The 17664-nt window shown below is 40.5% G+C and overlaps 2 protein-coding genes across 2 annotated transcripts in view; one reads left to right on the top strand and one right to left on the bottom strand.

Moving 5' to 3' along the window:
- Window positions 1-9319, top strand: part of UBXN4 (UBX domain protein 4) — a 38080-nt gene extending 28761 nt beyond the window's left edge. Inside the window, exons 10-13 of the mRNA XM_045559271.1 lie at window positions 1580-1682; window positions 3709-3840; window positions 4802-5004; window positions 7011-9319. Of these exons, the coding sequence (XP_045415227.1) occupies window positions 1580-1682; window positions 3709-3840; window positions 4802-5004; window positions 7011-7149 (577 nt within the window). The 3' untranslated portion in view covers window positions 7150-9319. The remainder of the gene's footprint in view (window positions 1-1579; window positions 1683-3708; window positions 3841-4801; window positions 5005-7010) is intronic.
- Window positions 9320-11895: 2576 nt separating this feature from the next.
- The window catches only part of LCT (lactase), a 47685-nt gene continuing 41916 nt past the window's right edge, over window positions 11896-17664 (bottom strand). The window contains exons 14-17 of the mRNA XM_045559270.1: window positions 16528-16662; window positions 14537-14760; window positions 13445-13675; window positions 11896-12548 (exon numbers count right to left, since the gene is read on the bottom strand). Of these exons, the coding sequence (XP_045415226.1) occupies window positions 12331-12548; window positions 13445-13675; window positions 14537-14760; window positions 16528-16662 (808 nt within the window). The 3' untranslated portion in view covers window positions 11896-12330. The remainder of the gene's footprint in view (window positions 12549-13444; window positions 13676-14536; window positions 14761-16527; window positions 16663-17664) is intronic.

Genomic DNA, 17664 nt, shown 5'->3' with positions numbered 1-17664 from the left:
GACACTTGTTCTTGTGAAGATATTAATACATCCTCATTCTTTCAGATGCACAGTTTGGCTTGTGATTATCTTTCAAAGTTTTTTGTAGAGCAATTTTTGTGAAATCAGATAAGTCAAAAATTTGTGTTACTTTCGAATATGAGTTCTGTTATGGAACCAAAGCTGTGCAGACAGCTCAAAATATCAACAAAATGTTTGGAAAGGCTGTGGCTAATGAACGCACAGTACGTTGATGGTTTGAGAAGTTCCGTTCTGGTGATTTTAATCTTGAAAATGAGCCATGTGGGTGACCTGAGACCAAGGTGGATAACGATGAGCTAAAAGCTGTAGTGGAAGCGCATCCAGGTCAACCTACGCATGAATTAGCAAGGTTTGACGTCACAATTCCAGCAATATTGGGCCATTTGAAACAAATTGGCAAGGTAAAGAAGCTGGATAGATGGGTTCTGCATGAATTAAACGAGCGTCAGAAGAGAAATTGTCTGAAAGCTTGTCTCTTTCTGCTGTAATGACATAAAGACGAACCATTTCTACACCATATTGTTAACGTGTGATGAAAAATGGATTCTTTTTGATAATTGTAAGCATTTGGCACAATGGTTGGATAAAGATGAAGTGCCAAAACATAGTCCAAAACCAAATATTCATCCAAAAAAGCTAATGGTGTCTGTTAGGTATTATCCACTACAGCTTGATGAAATCTGATCAATTGATTATAGCAGATGTCTACTGCAACCAATTGGATGAAATGATCAGGATGCTTGCAGTGAAGCAGCTGAGATTGATCAATAGAGACAGGCCAATTCTCTTGCAAGACAACCCTCAATCACGTCACACAAACAACGCTGCTCAAACTATAGAAGCTGGACTTGGGAACTCTGTCATCCACTGTATTCACTCCTTGCACAAGAGTTCTACTCTTAAGTATATATCTAAGAGAACTGAAAACACAAAACACTGTCCACACAAAAACCTGTATGTGAGCATTCATAATAATATTCATAATAGTCAAAATGTAATAATCCAAATGTCTATCAACTAAAGAATACATAAAGAAAATTTATATCCCATATAGTGGAATATTATTCAATAAAAGGAAGGAAGAACTGATACATGCATCAACATGATTGAACCTTGAAAATATAATGTTCCATGAAAGAAGCCAGTTACAAAATGTCACATAGTATATGATTACATTATATGAAATGCCCAAAATAGGCAAATCCGTAGAGACGGTAGACTAAGTAGTTGCCAGGGTCTGGGGGAGAAGGAATAGGGAGTGACTGCTAGTGGATTCAGAGTTCCTTTTTAGGGTGATGAAAATGTTCTGGAATTACATAGTGGTGGTGGTTGCACAACTTTGAATATATAAAAAAAAACACTGAATTGTGTACTTTAAAAAGGTTAATTTTATGTGAATATGTCAGTAAAGCTATTGTTAAAAAATAATAAAAGATCTGATATTGTGGAAAAAAGTCTTGCCATTGCACATTCCACTTCCATTTTCTCTGACTTTTAATTTCATTGTTTGAGAATATGTAGATGTAAAGATGCCTGCTTTAATTTTCTTTTTTCATAGCACTATTGCAAGAATTCAATTCCGTCTTCCTGATGGTTCTTCCTTTACAAATCAATTTCCTTCTGATGCTCCTCTAGAGGAAGCAAGGCAGTTTGCTGCACAGGTAAATTTATGTCTTGAGTTGTAGTAGAGATAGATGTATAGGTGTTAAATTGTAGGAATGGAAAGTTTCAAAGCAGAACTGAAGACTGTGAGTGAATCATGACTTATCTCCAAAACGGAGGCACAGGATACCTCTGAGACATTGTGGGACTTCTGTTGTGTGTTAGTGTATATGGGAACAGCATATCTGCTTGTTATGTAGAAGTAGGAATTTGCTGATACTGTATAGTAGACTCTGGAAATCTTTCTCACTAGTTAGTATACTCAACTGGAGGAGTGAAAAACAAGTGATTTCCCAAAGGTCTAATCTGAAGGAGTTGTCCTACTCACTGGAAATGGAAGTGGTTTTTCTTTGTCCTCTCTCTCCATTTTCTGCAGGTTGCTTAGGGGCCGACAATTTTCCTACCATTTACCTGTTGGCCAAACTAAAAGAGGAGTAGGCTTTATTTGACAAGTATCTTCTTCAGGAATTTACATCCAAAATGTAGCCTTACTCAAAATCTAAGTGAGATATGAGATTTTATATCTTAGAAAATAAGATATGAGTTATTTCCAATTTGTTTTTATTTCCTGATTTGTTCCTTATCCAAAATGGATTCTGGGCATCCGATGTCCTTTAGGTTCTAGGCTCATTATGTACCAGTATTTTTCTCATATATATGTATAGCTTCAAGGTTAAAATTGGGGATTTGGTTCAGGTCTTTCTGCCAAATCTTTTCTCCCTCACTTACGGGTCCCAAAAGAAGGACACCTCAAAAGCTGTCTGCCTTCCTGCACTGGGGAGCTAGGCTAGACAATGTTAAAGCTTCCCCTGGCTGGGTGCGGTGGCTTACGCCTATAATCCTAGCACTCTGATAGGTTGAGGTGGGAGGATTGCTTAAGGTCAGGAGTTTGAGATTAGCCTGAGCAAGAGTGAGACCCTGTCTCTACAAGAAATTTAAAAATTAGCCAGGCGTGGTGATGCGTGCTTATATTCCCAGCTAGTTGGGAGGCTGAGGCAGGAGGATCCGTGGAGCCCAGGAGTTTGAGGTTGAGGTGAGCTAAGATGTCATCACTGCACTCTAGCCAGGGTGACAGAGCAAGACTCTGTCTCAAAAAAAAAAAAAAAAAAAAGCTTCCCCTAAGCTTTATAGCAGAACCAGTTCCAAATCGGCTGTTTTGCTCTTTTGTTTTGGGACCTTGTACAAGGTGTCCCCTGTCCTGAGTTTCACTGCTTCTGCAACAGGTAAATGGAGGGGGCCTTCAGGGTAAAAAGAGATCTTTGATTGCATCTGTGAAACTCTGCCTCAGTACAGTGAACAAACGTTTTATTTTTGTATGTCCTTAGGTTAGAGTGAGAACAGTAAGGAGTATGTGTATGACTTTTGGTTAAAAAAAAGTTACAAAAAAAATGAGTTGGGCTATTTCTTTGGAATCTTGTAGGGAAAGATATGCAGTTGTGTAAGATTTTATAAGTATAGGTGACTTAAAATTGTGAAGATGATTGTGGTGCTGCCCAGTATAAATTCCTGGATCTGTAATTATATGTGTAGTGTAGGCTAATTATGGACCATTTGTGCCTTGAGACAAGGAAGAGGCTAAAGCTTCTGAAGTTATATATGTGAGGGAAATACTGGTCTAGTCCACAAAACAGGGAGTACCTATAATCTAAATGTGTGTGAGACATGAATATAAGTTTTCCAAAGGATAGTGAAATCCCTAATGAAGAACTGCAGCCATACTTAAAGGACATACATAATTGCTCACTTTTATTCCATTTATTTATATGATTTTAGGAACTATATTCTTGCTATTTTGTAGTCATCTTTGAGTTATAGAAACTTTTAAAAACTATTAGGATTTGATAGCTTTTCAGCTACTTTTGGAAGTGCATTTTTATAAGTGGCCTTTGAGTTTACATTTAAATAAACTTTAAGGATTAAGGCAATTTTAATAAAGTAGTTATTTTGGATGCATGTTGGTAATATAATATCTTAGTTTTAAAAGGCACTATTGTAAGCTTTTAAAAAACTTATGTTGTGTTACAGACTGTTGGCAACACTTACGGTAATTTTTCATTAGCAACCATGTTTCCCAGGAGGGAATTTACCAAAGAAGATTATAAAAAGAAATTATTGGATTTGGAACTTGCCCCAAGTGCTTCAGTGGTACTGTTGCCAGTATGTATATACATATATATTTTTTCTATTCTTATAGTTTTCTATTCTATTTATCATTTTTTATAATTAGCAGAAAGGAAGGGCAGAGGTGTACAGTGAGTAATTAAATTCCAAATTATCCAAAAATTAGATCAATTTATTATTCCATTATCCTGTGCTTTATATTATTTGTATTGCTAACGTTGCTTGTGAGGCACTACATAGTTTAATTTTCAAGTTTTTTCTCACCTATTTTTGTATATAAAAAATGGCCAGTAGGAGAGGAAAATCAGAAATGCAGATTATCTAATAATCCACAGACTTAATATCTTTTATATACAGCTCTACTGTTCACCAAGTTTTTAAAAAACATGTTATTTTAACATGAAAATAACAATATAACATTAATTTTCAAACAGATTACCCCATTTGATCCCCACAACATTTTAATCTCTGATAAAGAAAAGAGGCTCAGAAAGCTTAAATGATTGAGAGGGTCCCACCTTAAGTTCCAGAGCTGAGATAAGTGCCTGGGTCTCTGCTGTCCTGGTTAGTGTAGTTTCCCTGCTCTATGCTAGAGCTCCTCACCTAAAACAGTGAGCTCTCCAATAATCAGGATTTCATGTCATGGTATTCACTGAGGTTTATACTCCTTCCTTTTTTTTTTAATCAGCAAGAAAGACTTTTATAAAAGTTAATTTTATTATGAAAGTTTAATTTCCTTAAAAATAGTTGGTTCATTTCACCAAAAACTACTTTGTACTTTGTATATTATAATTACTCAAAAAACAGAGCTCCAGGAGTTCCCAGAAACTTTATATACACATGAAAAGCAGCAAAAGATGGTAATTTTATCTTCTTGCAGTAAATTAAAATCAATCAGACCTCCTTTTCCTGATAAAAGGTTTATCTAGAACCTTGAGTGTAAGGTGATTGTGCTGATGTAATTTTTATCTGGGCTTGTTTATTTCTTAATTTCTAGGCAGGAAGACCAACTACATCCATTGTACACTCTTCTAGCGGAGACATTTGGACATTGTTGGGGACAGTACTTTACCCATTCCTTGCCATCTGGAGATTGATTAGCAATTTCTTATTTAGTAATCCTCCTCCTGCACAGACTTCAGTGAGAGCAACATCGTCGGAACCCCTAAACCCTGCATCATCTAGCAAATCAGAAAAAAGGTATCTGTTTATGTTTTCCCCTTTGCAAAATAAATAAGTCCCAATATCTTTTTCAAAATAAAAAATTTCTGTTATGAGTACTTTGCCTTCTTTCTGTATATGTCCTCCCCAGGGAAAAAATCCAAATGTTCTGAAACTTTATTCTTTCTCCTGGGAAGCTCACTACCTGAGTTTTCTCAGCAAGCTTTCTAAAACCTAGTCCACGGAAAGCAACTTCACCTCTGCTGGCTTTATTTTTTCATTCATTGAATTTTCTTTATCCCATCACTGTCAAGGCAGATTTTTTTTTTCCAGGTATATAGTATCTTTCTTGCTAACCATGTTTTGCCTGACAAGATATTTCATTCCATTAATTGCTTATAGGTCATCTTACATAATTTCTTTAGAAGAATCGTTGTGCTTTGATAATTTTAACCCTGGTGGTTCTCTGATCTGGTTGACAGTCTTGTCTGGGTCAGTCAGAGTGACCAGATTGAGGAAACTAGTTACTCCCTTGAAAATGGTGCCTCCTCTCAACCAAAAGGCCCATCTTTTATAGCAGAAAGCAAAAGTTAGAATGGTAATATCGACAACTCTGACCTTTTTAGCTCATAAACCTGTTGTTTGTTGAGATTGTGCATATTTGAAAAAAATCCTTGACTATAATAAGTGAATCAATGAGGAAATAAAAACTGAAATTATATACTATTAAGAAAGTATTAATAAAAATAATATTCAGATAAAAAAAGCCCTCAGTATGGAGATCCCTAGTCATGTGTTTTATTTATTCTCTAGGTGATTTATATAATTATTGTGATTGGGTTGATTTAGCCTTTATCTTGATTTATTTCTTAACTGTTAGGAAGACTGATCAACTCTTTAGTACATTACTCAAGTGAAGATACAGAGAAATTCTTTTCTCTAGTCGTAGAATAGCATTCAGAATAGGTCCTATTAGTACTGAATTTTAGAACTCTTACTGAGCAATGGGTGGAAGCATTTAATCCTGAATTATTGTAATATGGGATAGCTTATTGTGTGGATTTTTAAAACTTTTTTCAAATAAGAGAAAAGGTCTTGGGTTGGGGCAAAGGATGAGACAAATATGTGTCTAAGAATGTGAAGCTTTGTGTTCTGCTATTTTTCCTCTTTTTCTGTCTCCCCTCTAGTATTATAAAATTCTATTAGCTTAAATTTTACCCTTATTTTCTTCCTATTTTCAGATGAGGAAGTCTTCTTTGTTCTTGTTCTTTTTTTTTTTTTTTTTTGAGACAATCTCACTCTGTCACCTGGGCTAGAGTGCTGTGGCGTTACTTATAGCAACCTCAGACTCCTGGGTTTAAGTAATCCTCCTGCCTCAGCCGCCCCCCACCCCACCCCCATATCTGAAACTATAGGCATGCACCACTACACCCAGCTAATTTTTTCTATTTTTAGTAGAGATGGGGTTTTGACCTTGCTCAGGCTGGTCTTGAACTCCTGAGCTCAAGAGACCCTCCTGCCTTGGCCTCCCAGAGTGTGCTAGGGTTACAGGCATGAGCCAACACGCCCTGCCTTCCTCTTTGTTCTTGATTGTTTATAAATAAGTCATTACTAAAAATTTTGAGAGGATTAAAAACTGCTAATTTTGTTATAGCAACAAAAAAATTAAAAAATGCTAATTAGCCATATCTGTCAATTAAGTTGTAACTGGAGCTTTGGATAACCTCTAGGGTGCTGTGCAAGTGCTCGTGCTCTTCTAAAGCTTAGTTAAGTCATCAGGAAACACATGGAAATGGGAAATATGATTTGGCTGGTTTGGCTTAGAGAACAGATGAAGTTAAACTGCCAAAGACTAATAAAGTTTAATACTGCATTAATATAAGGCAGTATTAGAGATAATTATCTCCTGTGGACATTTCTTACCTTAGATGGTGTTACAAGTAAAGTGTAGTTGCCTATTCTAATGCAAGTTGGAAGGAAATAGCTTTGTATTACTATTGTTTTTATTTTATGTCATCTTCCCTTTTCTCCTTTTGTTACATCAGGGAACCAATCAGAAAAAGAGTCCTGGAAAAACGTGGGGAAGACTTTAAAAAGGAGGGGAAGATATATAGATTGAGGACTCAAGATGATGGTGAAGATGAAAACAACACTTGGAATGGAAATTCTACTCAACAGATGTAGTGCAACAAGTACAATATGTGCAATAATCATTGTTTCTCTTATGATTTAATTCAACTAAAATTCTACTGGAAAAGTGGGACTGCTTTATGTTTTCCAACTGATTTATAAAGTGTCTCTTTATCTATCCCTGCTTAGTGGTGTGGGTTAAAGTTGTTTAACTCAGAAAAGTCAAAACATAAGATAACTGGCTGCTTGGTCCTTGCATATGGTAACCACTGCTAGAAGCCTAGAAGAATCAAAAGGCTTGCCACAGGCTGCCTCCATCCGCTTCTTACTTAGTATTTCATATACTCATTAGCTCTGTGCTCTCAGATTACACATTTTGTTTAGAGCTATTTTGCTCCAAGACTCTTAAGCCCACACAAAGTAACTGGTATGTCACTGAGTAATTTGACTCTGAGTCAGAGCATTTTAACTAGCCAATCAGATGATAATTTATGTTTAACTTTTCTTTTTGCTCATCAGCTGCAAGCAAAATCTTGTAGTTTTTAATCTTAAACACTGAATAAAAAATCTTTTTCGAAAATCGGAATGATCTTATTTTTGCTTTAAGTTTTGTTATCCTAGAATCTTTTTCTTGCACAGGGCTCTGGTGAGGTCATGTGTCTCTGATTTTTTTTTTCCCCCCAGTACTGCCCTGGAGCTATGCCAGGAACATAGCTGGCCACCTTACCTTAAATATCACTGAAGGAAGAAATTTTCTGACACATACTGATGCCACGTCACTGTCTGTCCTAAGTCAGGCATCACTTTGCATAAAGTTATGGTTTGTTAAGGTCTTTGTTTTCATCAGGTGCAAAACAGCTGCTAGGCCACAACCTAGTTTTCTCTCTCATTTTTATACTGAAGCTTTGTCCTCAGTAATCACACTTCAAGGACCTAAAGTACCTGTAGGACAAGAAGTATAGAAGACATGCCTTTATTCATTTGGTTATTAAGAATTTGAAGGAAATTCTGAAGCTTACTTACATGCTACTTTACTTGTTTTTGGTAGTGAAGATGACTAAACTAACAATGTATGAAAATAGTTCCTCTGTTTTAGATTGGAAGATAGCACTCTTGAGCAAACATACAGAAAGACTCTGACTTTATTTTGTAATGGGAGGAAGAAATTTTCTCAGAGCAAACTTTTTCACTTATGAAATAGCACTGACTTTAAAAAACGGTAATAGTCATTTTTGGCAAGGAAACAGGCTATGCTGTTGGTAGGAATGAAAACCAGTGTAATCTTTCTGAAAAACATTCATCAGAAACTTTAAATATTTCATATTCTTTGATCTAATAATTTATTCCAAAGAATAAATGCAGACAGTGTTTAGGTATAAACATATGCATTAAGTATTATTTATTTTACTCAAGAACTGGAAACCAACTGAATTCCTTTTGCAGAAGTAATTAATTTTTGATGAGGAGAAATGAATGGTACCCTAGCATTAGCAACTCAATTTACCATATGTTTATTGAGCACTTATTACGTGTTGGGGGAAAAGAAGCAGGATCCAGAGCTATAGAGGGTGTCCTCAGCTTTGTAAACACATGTTCTATATAGATAGTACTAGGTATTAATATATATGTAAAGAAAGAAGAAAACACACCAAAATATTAATAGTGGTTAGAGTGGTTATATGTGGCTTTAGTGAATTTTTTTGCACCCTCATGTTTTCCCAGTTTTCTTTAGTGACCATACTATTTCCATAACTTAAAAAGTTGAGTTTGAAAAAGAAAATCTCTCTAGCAAGCATCCCATTTAAGTAAGAGTTTGTCATCTTTAAAAATGCAGCAATATGTGATATTTTAAAAAAACCTGTCAATGGGTGTGGCCCTACAATAACTATTAGAAATACATTTGGAAAAACATCAAGTACCTCAAGTCAGTTTGCCTTGGAAAAAATCAAATTCAAATCCTAGAGAAATGTACCTAAAAGAATCCTTCATAATTTTTGAGTAGCAAGATCCCTCCTCAATTTTATATTTTGAAGTACACGTGGTAAAAACTTTAAAACAGTATATAAGGCTATAAAATGAAAATGAAGTCCCCTCTTCACATCTTAACTCCCAATACTGTTCTCCAAAGGTAATCTAGTAAGTTTCTTATGTAATTTTCAGAAAATTTTTATGCATATATAAGCAAATATGTAATCTTTATTTTTTAAATAAATGGGATCATATTGTATATACTACCCTGCATCTTGCTTTTTTACTTACATAATCTTGATCTCTGTCAACACATAGCTACGTCATTCTTGTTAATGGCTGCATAGCATTCTACTTGATGAATGTACCCCATGCTCTGGTGGCATTCAGTGGTTATTACAATTTTTTTGTTTGTTTCTATTACAAACATTGCTACAGCCTTGGGGGGGGGTATTCTTATTATGAAAATACACCTGTAAGATATGTTACATAACTTACTAAGTCAAAGGGTGTTTGCAGTTTGGATTATGAAAGATGCTGTCAAATTGCCTCCTCTAAAGGCTATATGAATTTGACCCCCCACCAACAGTGTATGAAAATGTCCGTTTCCCCACACCCGTGCCAACATTATATTATCATACTTTTTCACCTTTGTCAACATGATAGATGAAAAATCTATAAGCATTTATATGCACTGCATTTGTCATGAATGAAGCTGAGCATCTTTTAATGTTGATCATTTTGACTTACTTTGAGAACTTTGCCAATTTTTATTTTTCATATTTTTCTTAGAATTCCATGGATACTAAGAAAATTCGCCCTTTGCTAGCAGGTGCTGTTAAATATTTTCTCCCTCTCTTTTGATGAGTACATTTGGTAATTTTTTGCCACAATATTTTCAGTGTTTTTCTTTATGGCCTCTGGGTCTTGAGTCTTGCTCATAAATACCGTTCCCACTTTAAAAATTAATTTTTGTGTGTCCTTGAATTTTCATGGTTCCCTTTTTTGTATGTTTAAATCTGGTATCCAAGGAAAGGATCTGCCTCCCTCTCATACCTGTGGTTAGTGTCCTCAAGAGGTGACCTGTTGACCCACCCCCATTTATGGGAAGTTCCATCTTACCTCCCTGCTGCCACCTTTGTCTCACCCTCTTGCTTCCCATGTGTAGTTGGTTGTGTGTGTAGGCTCTGTTTTCCTTTATTGATCTATTTGCTCTCTGTTACCAGGCTACTTTATTAGCTAGCTTTATAATATGTTTTAATATTCTTTTCCCCCCACATTTAGCCTGGCTCTTTTCCAAGTTCATTTAGTGTCGCTCCCCAAAAAAGTTATATTGGATTTTGAGATTGGGTATAATTAACAGCTTATGATACTGAGAGTTTCTGCCCAAGAAATGTCTTTAATATCAGTTTTAGAACCACCTTCACTCCTGTCTGACAAATTCTTCTTGTCTATTGATGGAGAAATACAAGTTCCTGACTACCAGGTTGGGACTCATGAGGGTGGAATTTTTTTTTTTTTTTTTGAGACATAGTCTCACTCTGTTGCCCAGGCTAGAGTGCTGTGGTGTCAGCCTAGCTTACAGCAACCTCAAACTCCTGGGCTCAAGCGATCCTCCTGCCTCAGCCTCCCGAGTAGCTGGGACTACAGGCATGCGCCACCAAGCCCGGCTAATTTTTTTCTCTCTCTCTATATATACATTTTTAGCTGTCCATATAATTTCTTTGTATTTTTAGTAGAGATGGTCTCACTACTCAGGCTGGTCTCGAACTCCTGAGCTCAAACAATCCGCCTGCCTTGGCCTCCCAGAGTGCTAGGATTACAGGCATGTTGCCACCATGCCTGGCCTGTAGAATGTTTTGATAGGAATTTTCATAGACATAAAAACTCAGTTAAGGAATGCTTACAAGAAACAAAATTTCAAGATGACTTTTTAAATCAGGCAAAAATTACTCTTTATTTTTTAAAAAAGTTTCCCAGCTATCTAGAGACAACACATAATCAAGTTTTTAAGTGTTTCGCACAGATTGTGTCACTAGCACATTTGGGGGGTTGATAAAGACCATGTCTTTCCCTCTCCCACCACTGGTCTGGACATGTTCACAAGTGAATAAACAAAAGGAGGAGGTGTGCTTTCCATTGCTGTCTCTAAATTGTGCCTGCCAAAGACAGACATGGTCCTTGGCCTTAAGAAGCTGACAGAGAAATGTGCAGTTGTGGTATAAAGCAGCCAGGCTGTAACGGGATGGTTACAAGCCAAGTAGAGGTAGGAATATCTTCCTGGGGAATTCAGGGAAGCCATCCAGAGGAGGAAGTTCATGATTTTCACTGAGACTTGAAGGTACTTTCAGAAGAAAAGGCATCCTAAGCAGAAGGAGTAGCATTTGGGAAGACACAAGGGAGTGTGAGATAGTCAAGGAACTACAGGCAGTTCAGAACTACCACAGGCTGGGAAACGAGGAAGGGAAAGGGGCTGAATGAGCCAAGGTCTGATCACACGGGCCTTGTGAGCCATGCTCAGGTCCTTAGAATTCATCTGATAGATGGGAGAGCTGGGGACAGCATCAAAGGTGGCAGTGGGGTGTTTGAGGGATGGAGAACAAAGGATTGTACAAAGGCCACCTCTTTCTGCATGTTGTGGTATGTGCCCCAGGGAATATAATGTAAGCAGAAAGTCTTGGTCTGGTGGGAAAGCTTAGTAGAAGCCCCAGATGTCTTGTGTGACTTAACTGCTGTTGAGCCTACTTTCTCAAGAAGAAGCAACCATGGGAGACGGGACACCGTCACAGAACTGTTTTTATTTTCTGAGAAACACAAGGTATGAGACGGGGGGGCAAGGGGCAGACTGAAGAAGGGCAGGAGGTGATATTGTAGTCCGTCTACGCAGTGGAGTTGATTTCTTACAGAAAGGATTTCTATGGTTTTGACTCACAATTCCACCTTTAACAAGGCTGAAACAGCAGCCCAGTTAATTAAGAGGTTCACAGACCCCACTAGATCAGTTCCGTATCTGCACGTTTCCAGATGAGCCACCTGCTCTCTCCTCAAATGCCCAAATGAACTCTGATACTGGGGCAAAATGCAGATATTTTCATTTTAATCAGGAACTCAAAATCCTTGGAGATTAAAGGCATCTATAACAGTGCAGCAAGCTTTTATGGAGAAGTTGAGTACAGGCAGAATCCAAGACCCTAGGAGTTTTGTGGCCAGCAAAGGTACGTAAAGGAACTAGGCCTGCCTCACAGAACTTGAGGAGGCGGTAACTTGTCAGAATGAAGAAACAGGGCTCAATTCCGGTTGGCTTGGCTGTGTTTTCCTTTGCTTGGAGCTCTTGCAGTGCATGTAGGACAGAAATGCCAAGCTACAGGCTCCAAGAAGCACAAGAGAAAAGAGAACATACAAAGCCGTCTTTGCCGCTGCGGTGCCGAGCGTCAGCCCCAGGAACTGAACCTCCCCTCGCACGGGGCTGAGGGTGGGTCCACCATCTAGGAAAGGACAACAGAGTGGTTTGTGCTCTAGTGCTGGCTGGGTGATCAGATCTGTGTGACCCAGATTAGGCCCATGCTGGATCCTTGGAGCCCAGAGGCTACAGAGGACCCCAAGTCTGCACGGCCAGAGCGAGCGCATTGCCGAGGTGGTGCCCAACCCCTTTCACTGCGTGTTAACAGCCTCCAGTTGAAATGAAGCAGTTTTATTTTTTAAACATCTCTAGCAGTAATTAAAATACAGGTTGAGTACCCTTATCCAAAATGCTCGGGACCAGAAGGGTTTTGGATTGGGGAATTTTTCAGATTTTGGAGTATTTGCATATACATAAGGAGGTATCTTGGGGATGGGACCTAATTTTAAACAACATTCATTTATATTTCACAAATACCTTATCCACATAGTCTAAAGGTAATTTATACAAGGTTTTTAATAATTTTGTGCATAGAACAGTTTTAACTGTGTTTTGACTGCAACCTATATCACATGCATTCAGGTGTGGAGTTTTCCATTTGTGTTGTCATGTTGGCACTCAAAATGTTTCAGATTTTGGAGCATTTGGGATTTTGAATTTTCAGATTAGGGATACTCAACCTGAATAATCTAAACTGGAAAATTGTCATTTGTATTTACATTTGTATTTACAATTTACATTTGTATAGTAATTTATACTCTTTCAGCCATTCAACAAATACTGGGCACCCACATCGTGCAAAGTCTCCTTTGTTCCAATGCAAGAATGTCTGGAGCATTCAAAGAAAATAAATATTGGTTGAATGAAGTGGATGGTGAGGCAGAGAGGAGGGTAATAAACTAGAAGAAAAATAGACTGAAAGAGGCCCTTCCCCTCTCCCCGCACCTTTTGGTTTCAGTCCCTCCCAGAGCCACATCTCACCTTCCGGCTGTTGGAGACAGGGGTCAGGCCCTGCAGCGGGGTCAGGGAAGCCATTGCACCGGACTACAGAGGCATAGAACTTGGCTGATGCTCTGGGGACCCTTGGCAGAGAAAGGTCAGTGTAGTTCACAAAATGCAGACCAAATCTCTCTGAGAAGCCTGTGGCCCACTCGAAGTTGTCCATCATACTCCAAACCGTGTATCCTCGAAGGTCCACCTCATCCTGCACAGCTGCCCAAACACAGAGGCCCGGGAGTGAGCTTTCCTTGTCTCAGAAGACACCTTCCTGCCAGGCCCACGGAAGCCAGGGCTGCCCACAGCTCTCCCCACCACCCCAACTTACTGATCAGGGTGAGCTTTGGCTTTAGCCCTTTGAAAGAGTTGTCCCTTCCTTTGCATGCTATGATTGTTAGCAGGTCCCCTGCGAATGGAGCTGCAGAACCACCAGCATCTTTCTAGAAAGGCTCAGCCCTGAATGGGAGTCAGGAACATCAGTAGACTAAGCTAATGACACTGGGTCATCTACACTCCTGTCTATCTCAGGATATTGGTCTTGGTCAGTGCCTTAAAATGTTAATACTCTTCCCTACAGAAAATAAGATTTTAGCTGGGAAGGATTGTCTAGCCATTTCCTTTGGCCAGTGCATTGCTCTTTCTCCTTCACTCAGCACTGCTTTCCATTCCCTTATTTTCCTATTCCCATCCCAAGTTGTTAAGGCTGAGCCAGCAGTCTCAAACTTTTGCTTAGGGAACAAAAGACCCTACAAGCAACCAGCCTACTGCTCCCAGCCCCTCCCCGTCCTCGGGAGACATCAGACAGATATCAGGAGGGATCCAGGGGAGCAGGTGACTCAGGCCAGGAACCGAGGTCTAGCTGGTGTCAAGCCACTGGGTTTGCTTGCCGGGCTTAGCTCTAGGAAGGAAAAAGCTCAGAGTGCGGCCCTAAAGAAAAGCTTAAACCCAACAGGAGTGAGAAGCCTCATCGTTCTCGTCTTACTGCGCTCCAGGATGCAGTAGCTCCCTCCTGCAGATGTTGGCGGGTGTTCCCAACAGGGAAAGGTGCACGCTGAGGAAGGGGTGGGCCTGTCATACCTTTGAGGGCCTCATTGATGTAAGTGCGGAGGTAGTAGATCCTTGCAGTGTCGTTGAGGTCTGTTTCTCCCCGGTGGGAAAACCCGTTCTCGGTTACATAGATCGGAGGGTTGTTGTACTCCTCCTTTAGCCAGTTCAGGATCCTCCTGAAGCCAAAAGGTGTCACCTTCAGCCAGGAGGAGCCAGAGTCCGGCCAAGAGCGATCTGCGATGGAAGCAACTCCCCTGCAAGTTCAAAAACTAAACATTAGGTCTCCTTTTATAGCTCCCAAGTGGCCCTTTACCCAAGACACAAAACAGGATTTATGCCAGGAAAAGCCTTAGGTTTTGTTTAGACTTAGGAGTCATACTAAACCCAGAATCAAAGTGCCTCAAATTCTCCTCTTTTCGCTAGTTCTAGTTGCCCACACAATGCCGGTGCAGCTTTGGACAAGCCACTCACTGCTCTCACTTCTCCAAGTCCTGTCCCTGTGCAGAGTGAAGCCTCACCCTCCTCCCGGGCTCTCTGTGAGCAGATGGCACCCACACTAGCCGTGAAAGGCTCCGGATGTCCCCCACTCCAGGCTCCCCGTGGATGCCAGTGCTGTGTCTTCAGAGAAAGGTCTCCCTCGAGTCACCTACGTTTAGTCCACGCCACACACAGACCACGGGTGCAGCCACAGGCACCGAAACTTGGGGCCCTCATTTCTGTGACGACAGAGAGCAGACGGGCTGGGGCCTGCCCCAAGTGTCCAGGAAGCTCGATCATCTTGAGGGTCACACATGTCAAATAAGGACCAACCTTTAGACACTTTTTACACCCAAATCCTTTGGGAAAAAATGTTTTGTCAGCACCTGAATTTATCTTACTCAGCTGAACTGAATGTGGGCCATTTAATAAGCTCAAGTGACAGTCACCGGGGAGACAGTCCCAGCGTGACGAAGTGGGGGAGGAGAATCAGGACAAGTAGAGGGGTGCTCTGGAGTCTTCTCAGCCCCCCTCAGCGAGCCCAACTCGTGGGCTGTCAGGATGCAGTGGGGGTGAAGGGTTGTTTTCAAAGAAAGAACCTGGACAGATTCAGAGCTACTGATGTGGAAAGATGCTTTGTTAGAAAAGGAACAAAATAATGTATACACACATAATCCTGTTTTTTGTAATAAATAGGTGAATGAATATGTTTATATAATATGTGATATAAATATATATGAATGATATAATATTATATATAGAGAGATCAATAGTATGCCCATGCACACGCATAAAACTTCTGAAATGACACACGTAAGAATTTCCCAATCTTGTTTTCTAATGTTTCCACCATGGATGTATATTATTTGTGTCATACAGAAATAACAGTTTGGGCCGGACATGGTGGCTCACGCCTGTAATCCCAGCACTTTGGGAGGCCGAAGCAGGAGGATCGCTTGAGGCCAGGAGTTTGAAACCAGCCTGAGCAACATAGCGAGACCTCATCTCTACAAAAAAATAAGAAAAATAGCCACGTGTGGTGGCACATGCCCGTAGTCCCAGGTACTCGGGAGGCCGAGGCAGGAGGATTGCTTGAGCCCAGGAGTGTGAGGTTGCTGGGAGCTATGATCATCCCACTGCACTCTAGCCTGAGCGACAGAGTGAGACTGACTCAAAAAAAGAAAAAGAAAGAAAGAAAAATAGTTTGAACTTTTCCTTGAAAAGGAAAAAAAAATATTACTATTTTGACCAAAATACATCTGAGAAGTGAAACAAATTTGGCAATAAAAGAAAACCGAGGAAATAAAAACATTTTTCTTGAAAATACTTCTAAAAAGCCAAGCCCGTGTATCTTGATGCGAGGCCCCTGGAATCCCCGGCGTGGTACTGCTATCAGCTGCCAGAGCTTTCCATGGGACTCAGGCCCAGCCCCAGACTGACGCCCCGGCCCACGGCGCCAGGAGGCCCTGTGCTGAGGCCGTGCAGGCCCGAGTGGCAATTTCTGCACTTTCCAGAGAGCTCCAGCACCCTGTGGGCAGACTTACCTGTCTGCATCATAGGAAGAGGTGTTGGAAGGATAGTCGAGGTTGTAGGCCAGGACAGTGGTGTAGTGATTGAACCCAAAAAAGTCATAGGTACCGTTGATCCTCCTCTTCTCACTCTCTGTAAATTCCGGCAGCCTGGGTGGAAGGAGCCATTAAGGGCGGGGGCTTGTGGAAGAGTCACGCGTTGAGAAGAGATGTCTGGGGCAGGGGCAGGGGAGTGCTCCGAATGCCAGATGCTTGGCCGGCTAGGGGCCTCCTCACACATTATTTTTTATTTCCTTCTAACACTAACATGTGCAAATATCTAGTATATAGCATCTACGATAAATTTTGAAATCAAAAAGCATGTCTGAGGTACATACCTTGAGACTACTCCTTTATATTCATAAAGTTATAGGATCTTTTATAATTCCTATCTCCACGTCTGCCCTTTATGCGTCCCTCGGCTGTTGCGTTTGTGTGTTTAGGTGTGCCTCTTTTCTCCAGGCTATCCTTATTAATAGGGGGAATTTTTTGCAAATTGATTATTTGATGTTTGGACTTCTCTACTCTCATGATTTCACTGAACTTTGTTTTCCTAACACGTGGATGGAGCATTTTCTTTTCTTTTCAACTTCCCAGCGCTTGCACGAGTTAGAGCATTTCCCACGTGCTCTGAGTGAGGAGACTGTTCTGTAACACTTGGCTAACGTGCACCGGGTGCGGCACGTACAGGTTCCTTTCGGCCAAATCCTGACTACACACACACACACACACACACACACACACACATACGCACGCACGCGCACACACACACACACACACACGCCGACAAGGACACCCTGGTGACATTGCCCAGAGATGCCCGGCTTAGGCCTCTGACACCTTCAACTTGACCTTTCTGCTATCATTAACCTGAGGGATCAAAACCTAACTCCCTGGAGTTTCTGAAATGCTGGAGAGAACTAAAACCCAGCCTCCTCACGCCCCTCCGGCACCAGCCAGTGACTCCTCATGGCCTGTGGCACGAAGGCCAAAGCCCTGTCCCTGGCTTCCAGGCTCTCCACCATGGGGCCTCGGCCCCTTCCCGGCCACTGGGCAGGTCTCCCCACTCGTAGCTTCACATGCTCCCCTCATTCTTACCTCTAGGCCTTCACT

Source organism: Lemur catta, chromosome 8 (assembly GCF_020740605.2).
Source record: "Lemur catta isolate mLemCat1 chromosome 8, mLemCat1.pri, whole genome shotgun sequence".
Lineage (NCBI taxonomy): Eukaryota > Metazoa > Chordata > Mammalia > Primates > Lemuridae > Lemur > Lemur catta.
The sequence above is the reverse complement of the archived record's forward strand: the minus strand, read 5'-3'. Positions and strand labels throughout refer to the sequence as shown.